The following is a 20,137-nucleotide window of genomic DNA, read 5'->3' as shown; positions in this document are numbered from 1 at the left end:
TGTGCATTACTTTGTATTTATTGACATTGAATTTCATTTGCCATCATGGTGCCCATTCACCTAACTTGTTTAGGTCTCTCTGAAGTTCTTCACAGTCAGGGCCGGCTCTAGGATTTTTGCTGCCCCAAGCAAAAAAAAATGTTGTCCGCCCCCCATTTTTTTTTCGTGCTCCCCTACCCCCGCCCCAACTCCACCCCTTCTGAACCCCTTCCCCAAATCCCCAGCCCCGCCTCCTCCCCCGGGCGTGCTGCATTCTCCCCCCCCCTTGCTTCCTGGGAGCCCCCGCGACCTCCCGCTCTAGCTCACCTCTGCTCTGCCTGCTCCCCCGGGTGTGCCGCTGCTCCGCTTCTCCCCCCTCCCTCTCAGGCGAGGGAGGGGGGAGAAGCGGAGCAGCGGCGCATTCAGGGGAGCAGGCGGAGCGGAGGTGAGCTAGGGTGGGGGGGCACAGGAAGTAACGGGTGGTAGAGGAACCACTCCCCTCTCGAGCTCGCCTCCGCTTCACCACCGCTGCCCTGCTTCTCTTCCCTCCCAAACTTGCTGCGCAAAACAGCTGTTTCGCACGCAGCAAGCGTGGGAGGGAGGGGGGAGAAGTGGAGTGGCGGCGGTGCGCTCAGGGGAGCAGGCAGAGGCGAGCTGGGGTGGCGGGGGCACTTTTTCCCCATGCCCCGGAGTCGGCACCTGTGATGGCCGGCGCCAGAATGCTGCCCCTAGAAATGTGGCGCCCCAAGCACCTGCTTGTTTTGGTGGTGCCTGGAGCCGGCCCTGTTCACAGTCCTCTTTGGTCCTGACTAACCTGAATAACTTTGTCATCTGCAAATTTTGCTACCTCATTACTCACTCTACTTCCAGATCACTTAATTTGGCTTTTTATTACGGGGTCCATGTTGTCTGAATCTGCTCAATAACATTTAATTTTACTATCTGGTTATGTTCAGGTTTTTATCTTCTATTACTTGGTGCTGCAGGGACTTTATGTGGTGCATGTATTATAGGCAGCACATTGGGACCTCTATCAGTGTGATGTTTTATATCCTTAATGCATCCCAGTACATTAAACACTTCATCACATAATCTGAGAACATGTTTTGCATCCTGCTGCGTACATAAGCTATACACACATTTGCTCGTCTGCATTTGTAGAATGCTGTCCAACTCAAGCACATATGGAACTTCCTGTTGAACTATTTTAAACTCCCAGAGTGATAGCCATCCTTAAACAGACATACTGGTGTGGTGTTATCACTTGGGATCATTTTTGTACCTGCCATATGAAAAAAGTTAGGCTTTTTAAAAATTCTAATATTGGCATTAGATAATCTTTTTATATATGATTGCTATGTATATGTTGCACTTAACTCCATTCTTTTTAAATTCACTTGCCATTCATTTTATTTCTGATTTCACAAACCAATCTTTGGGGAACCTTACTTTATAAACATATTAAGTTACTCAATAAACAACTCCTGTTGCTGTGTTATCAGAAATTTGCACTCCAACTGTATGTTCATTAAATGTATTTTGCTTTTGTATTTGCCTTTGTGCTGAGAGCAACACACATTTGTGAACTGATTGTTTTTGTTGCATATATTACTCAGCACCCCTGTTTGGACACTTTTGTGTCATGATTTCCTCTGTTTATTGCAAACAAATCTGGTTCCTGCTGCTTGTTTACTCTTTTATGCTGTCTTTAACGCCTTGGTATGTATTTTTAATCAAAATAAGTGAAATAATTGGAGTGCATCTAATACCCTGTCATGAGGGAAGTACAGGTTTCATTAGTCCTACCAATATGCACTGTCCTTTGCAAAATCCAGTCCATTTTCATCAAAACCTTTCTTTGGTCTGGTTACTGGTTTTACCAAAAAATAATTGGTAAAACCAGTCTCCAACTAGTCCGTGTGTTGACAAGTCAAATTTCCATGACTTAGCTTTACTATATAGGCCTGTAATGGTCAACTGACTCACCTGGGAGTTGGTTTTGAAAATATGTCTTTCCCAGTGATATTCTTGCATCGATCAGAGTATTCTTCAAATATTTGAATGACTTTATCAAGCTGTCTTGTAGTTCCTTCATGCTCCCACAGAAAAGTATTATAGATCTCAGATGCCTCAAGGCCTTCCACTTACAGCAGTTGTAGAGGGGTTCACCCTATCTAGTTTCTCTTTAACACCATTAGCTTCCAAGAAAACTGGGGCATGTCTATGCTAAGAAGTTATACTGTTTTAACTAATATACTGGTATAGTCTAAAGTGGTATAAAACTCCCCTGTGAAGGCAGTTTTATTGGTATAAAGATGCTTTAAAGTTATAGCTTTTCCCATGTGGGAAGGGGAATAATTTCACTGGTATAAGGCACCTTTATACTAATATAACTACATCTACACTAGGGCTTGTTGATCTATGACACTATTGTTTAAAACTGATATAATTATACTGGTATAACCTACAACCGCTATTTCTACTTTCTTCAATTCGGTCAGGGTCCCTATACAGATTGCGTGATGTATGCTTCATTTACTCCATTTTTTGACAAGGTTTAATTTACATCTGATCCATGTAATAAGGCTGTGCTGATAAGAGACTGAAACTTTATTACCTGACATGGGTCAGAGTTATGAGAGGTTAAAACCCCTGTCACATGGCCGGGTCAGCACCCATTTACTCCAGTGGTTACTGTTACAATGGGGGAAGATCCTATCAAGGGTTTAATACAGAAAGACTAACCACTCTTAATTCTCATAGTGCATCCTGCCATGTTACTCAAGTCTACTGATTTGAGGATATGTAGAAATTATTCTAAAGAGTGCCTAAACATTTTAAAATAGTTGTTTAATAAGTCTCAATATATGATGTTTCCTTGAAGCGCTTTCACAATACAGTATGATTAAGGCTGGTTAATTCTTACAGAAAAAATGCAAAAGTCATAATTTCAGTTTAAAGAAAGTTATGGCATAATATTTTAGTAACTGCTTATCCATAGGTGTCAATAATAATTATTAAATTTATCTAATTAGCAAAACACCAAATTATTGTAAATGGCCAAATATGGTTACAAAATAATGGAAAAGTTTTGCTCAATAGCAAGCTGATTGGTGTGAACAAGACTAGCATATGAACAAAAACACTGAAGTTCACTTTTGTCAATGGTTGTGATAAGCATCCAACCTTAACCACGATGATAAATACTAAATACAGGCAGTGCTGCAATCAGTGTGTGTTTTGCTTCTGTGATATTAAGACTTGTTTTATGGGGCAAAATTAACATTTTTGCGGTGTAGAAGTGGAAGAAATACCAGATTAAAAATGCCTTTGAACAATCTATCCCCATATTCAATGAATTGTTAAAATAGCAACAATAAAACAGAACAGTGAAAAATTTATCCTATTGCCACTTTATTTGGCAAACATTATTTTAAATCCCATACTAGGTTGAACTACAAAAGTAATGAACAGTGGGGTTACAATTTCCAAGTAAAACATAATAATCCTATGCATTGTTTTAAAAAACCCTATTGTTGGGTACCTTTGAGTGCCTATGTGGATCTGTAGGTCTTTTTAAACACAGTTATTACTCTCTATGGGTGGGGGATGTTGCATATTTAAAAATCATACTTCCGTCTGATTGTGTTAACCTTCTGTTTCTTGTAACAATTTAGAAATGAGAAGACCATTTACCCCCCCCCCCCCTATTTTTTAGCTAACTTTGCTTTTGCGTTTGATTACATTTTGGTTGGCATTAGTTTCACTGTCTTATTTGCATAATAATTTCTCCCTTTTTGTGTGGGTCTTTCACACTGCAACAATGGAGAGGAAATATTTTCAAAAACAGGGAAATGGGATTGTAAAACTACAAAAATTGGCATAGGAACTTGGGGCTGGTATAGCACCTGAAACAACTTAACTTATTTAAAAAAAAAATTAACTAGATTTCAAGTTGACAGTGTCCTTTTGAGCTGCCCTTGGCTCTGCTGCATCACATGGTTTCTTTCATTAGAAACTGTTGTAATCTCTAAAAACACATACTACCTATTGCCTCTGAAACAGTCTCTCGGGCAACTGCAGGCAGTGTTTCATGGACATAATTGGCTGGTGTATGCTCAGGTGGTGATTGTTCTGCCTGCTCCACCCCCAGGGCCCTTCTCACTGTTTACAAACACACACTGCCTAGGTCACTGCCCAGACATTGCTGATGATGTCATCTAGAAAGCACATGTCTCTCTGCAGTTTCAAAGCTTGCATATTTCTCCCAGCAGGGTGGCGTAAAATGCAGTTTGAAGGGGCAGGGGTTTAGCTTGTACCCTACTGATGAAGCAGACATCTCCATACATTTTATTCGCTGTTCCAGTGCTACATGGTTTTGGTTAATCAGAGATTATTGCTCTGCACGTTGCAACCTCCATAAGCAGCTTGGGACCTAGAGCATGCTGGGTAACATGGTTTGTAAACCAACTGCAGACATTTGTGTTGGATAAAATAACTGGCATGGATTTCTCAGTTTGCTGGACTGGAGCTAACCTAGGGTTATAAACTACCGCAGAGAAAATCTGACTTGTCCTTATTCTCAGCAGTACCATATAATACTTAGCTTTAAATGTTTAGTGATGATAATTAGTATTTACATATCAAAGACAGCTGATTAGTTTTGATCTGGTATTTTAATAACTAATGACGTATATTTTTGGAATTTATTTTAGATTTTTTCCACCTATGTTGTCGTTTCAGCACCAAGTAGATTAGTACAGAAGCATGATGCAGATTAGAGGGTCTGGTTTAAAAACCCTTCCCTGCCAAAAAGAACCAAAAACAAATCAAAACTGAGTGTACAAGCAAACTAGAGGAGGGAGGCGTGTTTATTTGTGGCTTTTAAATTACTTTTAAAATGGCCTAAAAATTATCACACCTTTTGATGAAGATTTTTGTACTGTTTTTAAAGATAGTTAAAATCTATATTGTGAAGGCTAAAATTTCTGCCTTCAGAGAGAAAGTGCTGTTTTTCGAAAGTTGTATACAATTAATTTATTGAAAATAAAAATAACTATTCTGGGATGACATTTTTTTATTTTGCTGGATTTCAAGTCATTGCAACAACTTATAGATATTTAAGTGTACACATGGCAATTTTTTCTATTAAAGGAGAGATTTCCACACCAGACCTCACCCTGTTGGATTTTTTTATAGATTTTTTTAGAATTACACCCATAATTTTAACTTTAAAAATCTTGCCTTTCACCAAAATAATCTGCCATTTGCAAAGCAAACCATTAGACTATGGCCTCTGTCCTGCAAAGACTTAAACAATTAAGCATGAGAATAGTTCCATTAGTCAATGGGATCACTTGCATGGTTAAAATTAAACGTATCCATAAATCTCAGCAGGACTGGGGCCTGTTTTGGGGAGCTATTACTACTCCTTACAATGGCCTTGCAAGATGATAAACAGAGAAAATGTGTGTGCTCCTCAGGGAAAAACTCACATAATTTAAGGAAAGAGAGCTCTTGACAATTTAAGGATCATCAAGTTTCTCTTCATCTTACCTGCATTCTACATGAGGCCAGTGTGAATGTTTTTATATTTGTAAAATGAGAACTATGTGAAATAGTATAATTTAAGGATAGAGTGGAACTTCTGAATTTGAAATATTTTGTTGTATTGAATTGGATCCATAATGTTACTTACGTGGGTTTATATGTCAACATTTTTTGTGAATAAAAACAATCTCAGTGGAATTATATGAGAGACTTCTGTAACACAGGGATTATTGATAGATCATTATGGTTTGGGGAGCTGTTAACTTCAGTTGCCAATGTGTACTTTTAGGGACTCTTAATGCACAGATCAATTGGGCTGCTCCATAATCCATTTTGTCATGTTAGTGGAAATATGTATTTCTAGAAAATGATACTTTATCCATAAATAGGGCACGTGCATACAGTAAGAATGCATGAGAGAAATCCTCTAACTTTTCTTTAAATTATTTTTCCCTGTCTTAGTAATACAGGCTTGGAGTATTATAGATAATACCAACTGTCTATGAAGATATATTGTAAATCATACCCATTGTGTGTTGAGTATAAAACAAGATCCTGAAAAAAAAATCAGAATTATTTTAATTTAAAAATGGATAGTGTGTGTGTCTTTTTGGATGAGACCTTATATACCAAGTATCAGTTGGTTCATTTTAAGGTTGAGTGATAAACACTGAAAATAGGGCTCTTCAACAGAATTGCTGACAGACCCTTAATTACAGTGATGCTAACAGGTGCTGCTATAATATGTCAGAGTGGATTAGACTACATTCAGCTGTTTAGCAAATCAGGCCCAAGCCAGTGAGGTGCTATGCACCCACAACTCCAGTTGCCTTCAGTGGGAGTCGCACATGCTCAGTCCCCTCAAAAGATTAGATTCTACATATCTACAGCCCAGATCCTGGTCTAAATAGTCAGGATGGGCATGGGGCAGATGAATCTCTCTTTCCCCCCTCCCGCCCCCCCAAGGCTGTGAAGCTGCTATGGAATAATTTGTGGTCCCTTATGTAGCCCCCCACCTCCAAACAAGAGGATATATGCAGTGATGAATCTTTTGGCCCCATCTGTACGGAGGCTAAGCACAGAACTGCTGAGCTCTGTGCAGAGGGTATGGCTCCACTGTGTCCAGCCTCTCTGTCCCATTTGTGGAACAGAATGCAGAACCACAAATGGGAGTCCCGTTGTCATGGGTCCCTCTTTCCCTACAGAGAAGGGGGATGAATTTTTTCCTCAATGAGGAAAGTACTGGCAGAAAAATTCCTCCTGTCGCCTCATTAAAATAGCTGTTATCAATACATCATTACATGACTTACTCCTGAATGTTGTGTATAATCTTTTGCAGAGTAGCATACTGGTTACAGGACATTTCAAAAGATAATTTATTATTGCATTTAGTAATCTATAGTCTAATTTAGTTGTTGATATTTAAATAATTTTTCTGTACAGTCTTTATGCAAAGGGAAAAAAATGAATTCAGTTTGTATATTTCATGTTTTCCCACCATGTGAATACTAACTGCTTTTTAATGTTTTTTCTCAACAGTTTTAATTTGTGAATGCTATCCGCTATTAAACTAGCATAAATAGATGATAAGTGCAGGTATAAGAGCAATGCAAAGTGAACTGGCTGCAGCTGGCCATTTGGGAATTTACCTGGCTCCTATTCCAACCTTCCTCTTCCCTCCATCCCTGAGTGTAGGTAGTGTGGTGAGGAGGAGGTGGAGCTCCTTTATGGCAACTCTCAGCTGGTATTACCTTAAGGACCATAGCCAGCTATTGTAAACTAGAGCATCCCCTAGGCTGCTCTAATTTACATCCGAGCCAGTGGTGGGACAGGTTGAGAATCAGGAGTCATAACTGCCTCCTTGAAGCCCCTGCTCTGTCTGTACTTAGCATATCTTCACGTAGGAGAAAATCTGTCCCTAAATCCCAAAATATGTGCAAGATTAATCAAAAGAGCTTAACCCTTACCCACTGCAATATATTACTGTATGTCTGACTTTTTTTTTTATTTGGAACTGGTAATGCACATATCTCTCTGAAGATCACAGAGTAACAAATATGTGAGTGTCTAATGAACTCATTCACTGCTGGTGTAAGCAGGCAACTCCATTGGCTTGAAAAGTGTAGCACCTACTTACACCAGCAGTGAATTTGATCCTAAGATCACAGAACATTGGCTTGATATTACTTTGCACATAGTATGCAATGTGGTTTTTTTAAGCCTGTTAGTTAATATATATTCTTAGTATCCACTTTTACAGTTAAATACCTGTTAATTTAAACTTAAAAAAACCTTTAGTTCAAGTCTTCATATTTTGGACTAGATATCTGCTATGCCTTTTAATAAGTGAATTGTGTTTTGGTTAGGACATGAAAAAATACATTTCCAAATGTATTTTAAGTTCTGTAGAGAAGCATACCTATGTCTCTAAACACCTTGACATTTGGTTTGGAAATAAAATGACTTGTTAGCCACTATTTCATCAATATCTACTGGAGTCATCTAACAGCCAAACAAAAATCTCTTGAGGACTTTTTCTGTTGAAGTATTTATGGGGATTATATCTACGTATAAATATAAATAGGCTTCATCATCAGTGTGCAACATCACGCTGCTAATTATAGAAACTAAGAAATGTATAGCTGTGCTATCTAAAGTCCCAATTCAGACTTTAAGTACACAGGTGTTGTTCTTTTGAAGGCAAAGTATTGAGTGCAGTTAGCGAGGGCCTTTCTTAATATTTTCATATTGTTATACTTCAGGTCCTTCCTCTAATGTATTAAAACCATGAACAATCCTTAGCGAATGTCATGGTTCATCTGATATCTGCATTGTAAATATAGATGGGAAAGAGATGGTGGTAACATATGTAGGAGAAACTTGCATCCTTCTGACATACCTAAAGATACAGCAGAGCCCTCCGTAAAATTTTTTAAAAATTGAAGTAACTCCTTTATGAGACAGACTACAGGCAAAACCATGGCCTGAGTGTGAGGATGCATGTGGGAAAGTTAGTCTCTTTTACACCCTACTTAGCTTCCTCTGGAATCAACAGAGCAAAATCTCTAGTGTGTTGAGGGAGGAGGCTTAGCTGCTGCAGAATGTCTCTGACAGTCATATTGTTAGGCCTCTTCTGATCCATCCTGCCCTTCAACTGTTGGGAGATATGGGAGGTGCAGCTGGTATCACCTCACATGGTAAAGACAGGCTTTCTGCTCATGGTGGTGTATGTATTGTACAATACAAGATAGATTGTCTTCAGAAATTGAAAAGCCTGATTTAATTTAAGTAGTTTTTGGTAGCAGCCTGACTGGAGGGTGGGAGCAGTCTTGTGCTTGAATCATTACCTTGGCGCACAGGAGTCTTAGCTCATCCAGTCTTTGCAAGGTCAAGCAAGGCACTGGCCTCTGTGCTTTAGTGCCTGTCTGTAAAATTGGAATAATTGGGTCTTTGTTTACATCTAAAATTTATACAGATTTAACTACATTAGTTTAGAAACTTACTGAAAGTAGTGCAAGTGCCTTATGTGGACACTCTTAAATTGGTTTCAGTATCCACTAGCGGGTTGTACCCATGAACTAAATCAGTACCTAAACTAATTTAGCTAACATTGTATATCTTTTGCAGGGAGAGAGAACCTTATTTTTTTTCCTTGGGACAAAAACTCATTTGTGCTGATAGAGCACTTAGCCATCCTTACAGCCTAGGAGCTGTAGGCAACACATTATTTCTCAAATAGTACCTACAGTAAACATAGCTTAGGTATTTCTATTCTTGTTGTTTTATTTCCTTTTACGAGTGGTTGATGGTGAAAAGGAACATCCTGTTTCTGAAAGCAGCCAGGGAAGGGGGTAACAAGGGCTCAAAAACTGATGATAGTATTTCTTCTGGATGGGCTGCTGTTGTGTACTAAAGGACAGGGGATGGCTGCTTAATGATGGTGTAGCCTTAGTCAACCCCCTGGGGTTGTGTGGGACTAGGCAACTCCCCCCGCTTCCCCAGCATCAGACTGGGGTTCAACCCAGGCTGTTGGCTGGGAGAAATACATCATCATCCCTTTGGAAGTGTCCTGGTGTGTGTAAAGCATGGCGTCCCTGCAGGTGACAGCAGTCCCCTTTAAGGCACAGGCTAGCGTATCCCCATGCCTCATGGGCATCCAGTGAGAGTTGTCACTCTGGGGCTGAAGCACTTGTCCCGTTGCCTTAAAGAGAAAGGTTTGGGGGGAGGAGAGCAGCGGGCATAGTGCCCTCTTCTTGCTGGGGCGAGGGGCTGTTAGCTGAACTGTTTCGTCTCGCCCTTGGGCGGCTCGGGACTGGCCTACTTGTGTCTCCCTTGTCCCTGCAGCAGCCTGGGCTAAGGCTGGCCCTTGCCTTCCCTAGAGAGCACTTCGCCTTTGCTTTCAGTGTGGCTGGAGCTGGCAGTGGAGGCGCCTCGCTGAGCCGCTCCCGCTCCTCCCATGCGCTCCGCTCCGCATTTTCCCGGCCTCCGGGTGTGTGCCTTGTTCTTGGGGCTAACACGCTAACTTGTTGAGCTACGCTGGCCCCAGCGCCTCTCGCCATTGGTTGGCGCGGCATAGCCGCATGGGCGTGCGGGCCATGCATTGGCCCTGCCTGGCTGTCCATCAGCGGGCGGCGGACTGCGTCAGGTTGGGTTGAGCGGCGTCCCCTTCCCTGCTCAGTGTCTGGCGGCGGCTGCGGCGCCGGTGCGGGCGGAGGGGCGCAGGGAGGGCGGCCCGTTCGCTCGCTCGCTAAGATGGCGGCGGCGGCGGCGGCGGCGGCCGTGGCCCGGCTGGAGGGCCGCGAGTTCGAGTACCTGATGAAGAAGCGCTCGGTGACCATCGGCCGCAACTCGTCGCAGGGCTCGGTGGACGTGAGCATGGGCCACTCCAGCTTCATCTCCCGGCGCCACCTGGAGATCTTCACCGCTGCCCCCCCGCCGCCACCGGCCGGGGCGGACGGGCCGCCGCTGCCTCAGGGGGACGCCCCCGCCACCGGTGGCGGGGCGGGAGGAGGCGGCGGAGGGGACTTCTACCTGCGCTGCCTCGGCAAGAACGGGGTCTTCGTGGACGGCGTGTTCCAGAGGCGGGGGGCGCCCCCGCTGCAGCTGCCCCGAGTGTGAGTACGGGGGAGCGGGACGGCTGCAGCCCGACATCCTCTGGCCTGGCCGCCCCGGGGAGCGAGCCATGCCCCAGCCTCCCCGAGGACCCCCTGCTGGAGGGCGGGTGGTGCTGCCTCCGCACGCCGGCTGCCCCGTTTCCATTTTGCTGGCACATGGTGCATGACAGGCAGGGAGTCCTCTCGGTGCCGGGGACACGCATCATGAATCCCATCCGTACGTCCCCCAGAGCACCCAGCCAGTGCTCGCTGCAGCCATCCCTGTAAACTGGCTTCGCGGTGGGTCTTTGCTTCCTTGTCCAGCATGCGGGATGCCCCGGCTGGTGCCCCGGAGCTGTATCCATTCCACCAACATTCATCTTCCTTTGGGTTGGCCTGTAAGATACAGGTGGCAAACATAAAATCACAGGAGCATTGGGGCTGTGTTTTGGCGAGGGATAATCCTTCTCCCTCTGTCTTCTCTGGCACATAACAGTGTTCAGTAATAGTACCTTGTGGGTATAAATCAGCTTGCACCACTGCTTGGAGCTATTACTGTTGGTAAACAGAATCGAATACACTCTTGCGTATTGTTTGTGTGTTGCAAAGGAGAACTCAGTTACATGTTTATCCACGTATCTGGGATTTCAGATCAGCGCTAAGCAAATTTTGTGGTACCATTTGTCCTGTTTTAATAAGTCTTTGTAGTATTTTCTGCATCTTCTGTGTAGTTTAAGACTAGTTTTATATTTATGGTTAGCTAAATTGAGTTATGTCTAAAATATTAATACACTCAGAAATTTAACATGTAGTTTTTTAGGTAATTTAACAATGAAGAGAAAGTTTGCAAACAACAATATATTCCTTCACTTTTAGCAAATATTAATCTTTTTCTGCAGAATATTTTTCTGGTGAAGTGTGTTAGGCCTGGTATTTTTAAGGGTGCATTGAACTACAAATATACATTCCATCCTTTGAGGAGTTATGTGTGAAAAGTGAGGCATTGGTCACAGTCTGTGCATCCAAAATATTTCAAAAACATAGCGTATCTTCACTAAAATATATGAAAAGGTTGTTTTTCATTATTTCTGGAGGAGTAGTTGTGAAATGTTTTAGGGGTGTGTTTCATAGAAAGCATGCTGTCACTGACAGAATCTTGTTACCGCGGAGGTTTTTAACTTTATTTTGGAGACTGAGAGTGTGGCTTAGCTATTTAACATTTTTTATGTCGTTTAAGCAGTTCACCTATAAAAATCATACTATTTTAAACCTGTGCTTTCTAGGAAATGCTATAATTCTGAAAGGGTTTGTTAGTGTGTAGTGCTGTATAATCCATAAATACAGTTGGATGACTTGTTTGACCTCTAACAACTGTAACTTCTATTTTTGCTTTTTTTTTTCCTATTGTAATAACCATGTCTGTCATATGGCTAATCTATTTATTCTTCCTTTTATAACTGGCTTTTAAATATTATTTTAAAGTATTTTTATCTAAGGATATTTGTTAAATACAGGAGCAAGAATGCACTATTTTTAACAAAACTATGTATTTAATTTTAAACAGGTCTTTAAATTTGTATATGATGTACAGCAAACAGACTTAAAAATAATTTGAGCAACTTAATCTGGTAGCAAATTTCCACTAAATACCTAAGGTCATAAGAAGCAAATCACATTACATTTACTGTGTGCTTCTCCTGTTACCTTATCAGTGTGGGTCTTAAAAGGATTAAAGCAAAATACAATTCAAGTCTGTAATTTTGCCACATAACATTTTCAGCCCCCATAAGAATTAACTTCTGTTCAGGGTAATTTTACACGCATCACAACATTTTGCTTAGCGAACAAAGGGAAATTTTTACATAAGGTTAAATTGTCTTGTGAGCATAGGTGGAGTTAAGTAAATTAATATTTGTTTGAAATTGATTGCATCAAATGATTGCACGATTATTTGGACTGCATACTTTTAACATTAACATTTAAGCTTTGTAAGTTGGTTAAAGTAATATTTCCTGGTTACAGAATGTCCTTAAGTTGAGCCTTGTAAACAGGGTAGTACACTTGCAGCCATTATCAGAAATTGTAGAACAACATTTTACACTGGTCTATGCTAGGGGGGGATTGATCTAAGATACGCAACTTCAGCTACGTTATTCGCGTAACTGAAGTCGAAGTGTCTTAGTTCGACTTACCTGGCCATCCTCACGGCAGCAAGTCGACCGCCGCGGCTCCCCCGTCGACGCCGATTACTTCTCCTGCTGAGGTGGAGTGCTGGTGTAGATTCGGGGATCGATTTATCACGTCTAGATGCGACGCGATAAATCGATCCCCGATAGATCGATTACTATCCGGCGGGTAGTGTAGATGTGGCCTAAATAGATTATGATTTCTTTGACAGATGTGAGGATAACTTTTAAAACTGTAAGAGCAGGCAAAATTGATAATGTCACCAGTAGGCTGTTGAATGAGATCTACTTTCTGCTAAATACTGTTGAATGGCTTATGATCTGTATCATTTCTGAAATATTTAAAAGCCCACTTTTGTGGAAGTTAAGCCTTAAAAAAATGTATAGCGTAGTCGTACCTTTCTAAGTTTAGCAGGTCTTTTGCAGCAGTGCTTAGGCAAATCTAAAGCAGACATCAATTGCTTATACCAAGTAATTACTATGAAATGTTGATGACTAATGTTATTCACTGAAGCCATGTCCCTTGAATTTCACTATGGATTTAAATTGACACATTGAACGTTATCTGCAAAGATTAAATAAAAATAAAATTACTTTGAGTCCAGGTGAGCTAAATATATTAATTAGCAAGTTATGTATTTGAAATTAAAATATATTTTAAAATTAAAAGTGAGTGATGCAAGTTTCATATCTTTCCACCTATGGCCAAGGTGATTACTCAGACTTAAAAAAAAATACAGTAGTAAATTGCCAGCAATATGCCTGGCTTGTGATAAAATTATAGTTTTAAAGATTGTCCAGTGGCAAATATGCTTAAGCAAATCTGAAACCTGCTTGTCCCCTCCTTCATTTCAATTTTTAAATATTTCTCAACCTAATTAAGAGGCTGGAGACTAATCCTAAATTTTAATTGTTATGAAGAGTATTTGTAGATGTATGATATTCATTTCATAAAGATAAAAAATACTGCTGTAAACTTTTACACCAAGGTGGTATTCCAATAGTTAAGGCCTGGAAGTTTACCTGTATTTAAACTGTTACACTTGAATATGAATGTCTTCTGGAATTAAGCTTTCGGGTGCTATGGGATAATCTTCTGAATATACGTGTGAGGTTTTTTTGTTTGTTGTTTTTGCTGTTAATGGCCACTGTTTTTGTAGGATCTGAACATGTGTGTGTGCAACCAATTGCAGTAGTTAACTCAGCAACCTTATTCCCAGAGCAGTTTAAGTGCTGGTGCAGTAATAAGGAAGTAAACAAAAATCCAGGCTAGTTTCAAATTCCAGTAGAAGGCCAGGGAAATTGGTGTCCTAATGGTAAAGGGCACAATTAGTAAAGATGAAAGAAAACCTTTCCCAATTTTTCAGTGGTAATGCAAACAATGACGCTTAAGACAAAAACTAAATACCACAAACGCATTTACTCTTGAAAAAATAATTGAAATGTCTAATTTTTGTCACTGTTCTTGTTAAGCATCTACAATTACAAGGTTCATGGCCTCTGACTTCAGTACAATTAATATTTGAACATGATATAATTAAAATTTTAATGTTTACATTCCTACCTGTTCCTGGAAGTGGGGAACTGAAATAAAATTTGTCAATCTCCTGCAGAATACGAACCTTAAGAATCTGGGAAAAGGGAAGCTTTGACAGTTTGGTAAACAAAGTGGCATATTTGTTTCAATAATAAAGATTGGTACAAAGATGAACACCATGTAATGTTTAATTACTGTTGATTAGTTGACTGTCTTAGTCACTGTAACTTTGTTTTGATTACACTTCTCTGAAACTTTAAATCATAATGTAAATGTCTTTTCAGTCAGGAGGCACTATTAGTGGGAGCAATGTGGTTTTTGTTCCTAGGCCTAACAGATTTGCATATACACAGACTGCATGTCACTTTGCTAGATGAACAAAATGGGGGAAAAAATTAGTAGCAACTTTACACTCAACAATAAATAGGGCTTTGCTCAATCTGAGCATTCTGAAGCATGACATAAAGTGTTCAGAAACCAGTTAAACTACTTGAGTTTGCATAGCTTTAAGTAAAACCTGTTGTAATTACCTTTGAAAGACCCACAGTTTGCCATTTTTTATTAAATACAGTTTCTGAATTGGCTCCAGTTGAAGTCTGTGTCAGAACTCCCACTGGGTTCATTGGAAACCAGATTGGGCTAATAAATAGTAATGAAATTGGAGAATTGAATTTTAAAGTAAAGTGTGTATTACATATATTTCTCTCATGTTGACCAGAAATAGACGGTAAACCTATAATAGTAAACCTCTTCCACCTGACAAGGGTAGATTTCACCATAGTGCAGTATAAATTTTTGTTTTATCTGATGAGGACTACTACAGCACATCTAGGACATTGAAAATAAGTGTGATGTAATAGCTGCTTATAGCATGTCTTAAGGAAGTAAAATCAGTGGTTGTACTTGTAAGAGTTTACAAATCACAGTTTTGAAGGAGCCACCAGTTCAGTCCTTCTGTCAGCTGGTCAATAGGAACTCAAAGTACATTACAGAATTTCAGCAGTGCATTTGAAGAATGAAAAGTATCTTTTTTGCTGGGAGTAGAAGCAGTTGGTAACAATGCTATTAAGTTTTTATAGTATTTTTTTCATATTGCTATCAGTAGTTAGGAATTATTTTTTGGAAAGGCAGTAATGCACACTTGAGTGCTTGAAGGTACCTGAAACTTTGGCCTTAAGTGTCCTAATACACCACCTCTGGTACTGGGGTATTTTGATTAAACCACAGACTTGTATATCAAGGATTACTGATGGGTTTTGGCATCCTAAAAATGAATTAATAAAAAATACCATTTAATTTGCAAAATAGTAGTATGAATATAATGTAGCAAGACATATAATACTTCCAACTCACTGGAGAAGTACAGATATTCAGCACACCACGTAACTCAGGGTCTCCTCTTGCAACTGTGAAATAGAAACCCCCCCCCCCCCCCACACACACACACAAACTCGCACCACTCTGGCATATAAATATTTAACATTTGTAATTTTCAGAGTCTCACTTATTCTGTGGAGAAGATTAAGTTACACTTTTAGTTATGGTATGTTGTCCAGGTCTACAAAGTTAGAGCTCTATTAGTGCAATTAAATTACAGCATCTCTCCCACTTATTAAAACTAAGAGGTTCTGTACAAAGAACAAGGCTCTGTACACTACCTGAACTTTTACTTAGTGAAGTTACTGTTGTGTTCAGCATCAGTTTTTTAGGGGGAAAAAATGAGGCACTCCAAAACCAACACTATTTCAGTGCCCTTTGTTTATTTGGACACTAGTGAATGCAATTGCTTGATTTATGTGCACAAGTCCACTTATTGTATAAATTAGGTTCATAATTGCACACATGCGATGTGAAAAGTGTCACCAGGATTGAGTTAACAATTGAGATGGATGGGAGGGTAACCTCGCTCTCCTGGAGCTGTTGCCCAGAGTCTGCAGATTCAGAAAGACAATTCTTCTAGTTTTCTTGGCATATGTTCAGTTCATGTTTTAAAGGCTTGATGAATATAAGAAGTGGATACTTTTATTTTTTACAAAAAGCTCATGTTCTGAAAAATCTGAGTGTCACAGCAACTAGATAAATACCTCAAGCAAGCTGTATTTGACACACGGACAGGGTTTTTGATACCACTGCCCTAGATAAAATTTTTTGAAAGGGACACAAAGTTGAAATATTGTGGTGCATTTGGGGGCTTGATGGGGTGGCTGAGAATTTCATACAGATGACCACTAAAGTAACTTATTTGTTTAATAATTTTAAGCATAATATTAAGAAAAGTGTGGGTTTTGGCTGCAGCCTATGAATCAGACTTCAGAATTGTTTAGTTTATGGTCTAGAATGGGTAACGTGCTGTCTATTGACAAAAATGACTAATGTTAATTGGGGATATATTTAATTGGAGTTGTGGCTACTTTAAACTTGTGGGTAGCAGAAGTAGAATCTCAAACATCAAGCACAGTGAAGCCACACTGCATTGATCATTAACAGATTAAGGTGCAAAAGAATGTGTTGTGAATAAAGATAAAACACGTGCTCTTTGAAATGAGACTACAAAAATGAATGTGATATTTATATAAAGTCTTTTATGTAGCAGTTGTCTTTTGTCAATATGCAAAAGCCAAAATTTCACAATTCTACACTGAGATTATCAATTTGAGTATCAATGTTTAAAGTTCTACAGTAATATAAATATTCAGATACTAATCTGTTGGTATGGAGTGCAGTATGCAGTCAGACTAATATGATGCTATATTTTCTGTATATGTAAACCTGTTTATGGTGCCGTATATCCGCCCTCAGTATCTCTCTGTAAAATGATTTAACATAGGAGAGTTTTACTGCCTTTTTTTAGTAAGCTTACTAATGACCATACACCTGAGTTAACTATAAGAGGAAATATATTCTCTGTATTGTTACATGAATTAGTAGAAACCAGGAAATACATTCAAGAATTGGTAGTTTTTCTGTCACACTATTACAATTCTAATCATGTGAAAGAAGAGATATGTTTTTTTGCTTTAGAAGCAGTAAATGTTACAAGACAAATTGAAAACATCTTATATCCGTTTTATAAAGCCTGAAAAATACCTATTGCCTTTCAGAATTGACCAACATACTGTAGAAATACAAGAACGCTTTTGAAATCCCTACTTCACAATTGCATACATGGTGTAATACATGCATATAGTAAACATGATGATTTCCTACAATTTGTCTCTTGAAATTAAACCATAATGTGGTGGGGTTGTTTTGTTTTTGGAGGGAGGGGAGCAGAGTAACAAGCTGTTTTGCATTCTATTTCTTTTGCTACTAAGATTAATATGGGGAATTTAAGATGAAAATAGGGAAAATAAGCACCGTGGTATCTTCCACTCTCCCTTCCAAAATGGAGTAATATTGTATTGTTGGGCTGTTATGCTTCATCAGGAGAATAGTTTTGGCCAATTATCAACATTTGTACATAATATACCACAACCCAAAGATGTCAAAGTAATTAGGACATGCCATGTAAGTTTTAAGCCTGAATCAAGGTTGAATTTTAGAAAATTGTCCTCTCCTGTGAAGTAATATCACATTGTAGGGATCTGTCCTGTACTTCTGGGAAGTGGTAATTGTGTAGTGCACAATACAAATATTTTTTCCTCATATCAATACCAGTACTAAACCAGTCAAAGTATGAAATTCAGTTGTCTTGTGCCTCTGCTACATTTATTGAAAAATACAAGAATGTCTTCAAGAAATCCTAATCCTAACTTTCTTGTCTAAAAGTGTATAAATATTAGAAAATCAAAGGGCTTATATTTTGAAAAAAGTTTCAACCTTTAGGTCATGCAGTAATCTGAGGTCATCTCTTCTACTACATCTAATAAGTTTATAGCGGACTAAGTAATAACTAGCTGACATCTCCCATGAAAGTTCATACTGAGTTTTTGAGACGGTGATGGCTTTATCAACTGCCTCGCTTATTTTGACTATACAGAGTTGAAATGTAATGACCGTTGTTTCCTGTGATCTTCTGCCTTTGAGGAGTTTTTTAACCTAGTTATAGCTGGGAGGGGAGTAAATTTGTTAATTCTGCAACTATTCCTTGTTGGATGGTATTGGAAATGAATGTCATATTCCTTAGTTGAAATTTCATTACTGTTTTGGAATGATTGGGGTTTTATGACTTTGATGGGTGGGTGTGACACAGCCCATTGGCGGTTCACTATTCTGTCAGCAACCCTTGAAAGGCCTGACATACTCACTATACCTAACACACTGTTGTCACAATCTGTGTCTAACAGGTGTCGTATAAGGTATCATGTACAAACTGTAATATGCTGGTCTCGGAAATCATTGCATGGTATATGTATGGGTTGCGTACAAAAAGTCATAAATGTGTGCTGAAATTAAATCCTTCAAATGTGTTTGGCAAGCAGTGCATAAGACCAGTCTGCCCTAGACAAAGGAATGTGTATTTGTTTCTCAGACCAGCGTGGGTATCAGGCAGAGACAGTGAAGGTATATTTACATATAAGGTAAACAAAGATATCAAGCTAAGAAGTGGGGGCGAAGGTAGTATAGTATCTACACCACAGCAAGAGAGAGAAATTTATGTATTTCAAAGGTTTACTGGACTAGAAGAAGAACGGGAAAGAACCCTATAGTTACCCTTTACCTGAGTTGTCAAATAAACCAAACACTTTGAGCTCTGCGTGTTGGGGTTATGGCTAAAGAGCAGGCCGGCCATGCTGAAAGGATTGTCATGAAAAAAACTTCTTTGAACAAAAGATTCGAGTTTAAGTTTTGATTTAGTCTCAGGCTATGGCTACAGTAGATAGCTGCAACTGCACCGCTGTAAGCTCTCTAATTTAACCGCCCTAAGCTGACAGAAGAGAGCTTGCCTGTTGACTTAATTAATCAATCCCCAATGAGCGGTGGTAGCTAAGTTGGCGGGAGAAGCTCTCCCACTGACAGAGCTGTCCACATGGTCGCTTTAATAGTTGTAACTTATGTAGCTCAGGGGATGGCTTATTCACACCCCTGAGTGACTTACATTAGACCGACATAAGGGATAGTGTAGACATAAACTCAGAGGTGTATTTTTACTTTTGTTTGTAATAATTTCTATCTTATTTTTTTTTAGTTGGTGTCACTTAAACCTATGACCTTTTGTTAACAAACTTGTTTTACTTTTACTATAAACTAACTCTGCTTTGATTTAAGTGGAGGGTTTGGCAACTCCACTTAATAATCTATGTACTGTCTCTTTAAAGGAACAGCACACTTGTTAAGGTTTAGTGGGTGCTACAGTAAGGAGGGGCTGAACATTACAGAGAAAAGCGTCTCTGAGGAACTTGAGAATTGGAGTTCACTGATTGTTATCTTCTAGGCAAGGTTTGGACTTGCAGAGTCTTGAAGAGTTTGTTGGCAAGGCAGACAAGCTGGTGTGTCAGGAAGGTGACACATTGCTTAGCTGCCCCAAAGCTCTCACTTGCTGAGGCTGAGAGGGGTAACACAGTGCCTCACACTTCTGGGAACCCCAGCAGATCACCAAAGCAAAGTACATGAAATAATGATTTTTGTAGCACCTCACATTTCAAGGTAGTAGACAGGTTCAAAAATTTCCTTCAGCTCGAACAGTTAAGATCTTCTAAGACTCTTCTCATTTGCTTGTGTTATTTGTATCACAGCTTTTAAATGTGCTTCTATTTTGTACTTTTTGCTACAATACTGGAAATTGTATATAAGCTTCTTAAAGAAGCACTGTCAAGTATGGTTTGTTCCACAGTTTAGGTTTCTGTGAGGGA

General features: G+C 39.7%; 1 protein-coding gene across 1 annotated transcript in view; it reads left to right on the top strand.

The window, feature by feature from the left end:
• The first annotated feature begins 9,796 nt into the window (after positions 1-9,796).
• FOXK2 (forkhead box K2) overlaps positions 9,797-20,137 on the top strand; it is a 61,706-nt gene continuing 51,365 nt past the window's right edge. Inside the window, exon 1 of the mRNA XM_024101751.3 lies at positions 9,797-10,643. Within this exon, the coding sequence (XP_023957519.2) occupies positions 10,282-10,643 (362 nt within the window). The 5' untranslated portion in view covers positions 9,797-10,281. The remainder of the gene's footprint in view (positions 10,644-20,137) is intronic.

This window comes from Chrysemys picta, chromosome 12 (genome assembly GCF_011386835.1).
Source record: "Chrysemys picta bellii isolate R12L10 chromosome 12, ASM1138683v2, whole genome shotgun sequence".
Taxonomy (NCBI): domain Eukaryota; kingdom Metazoa; phylum Chordata; order Testudines; family Emydidae; genus Chrysemys; species Chrysemys picta.
This window is presented reverse-complemented; position numbering and strand designations above follow the sequence as displayed.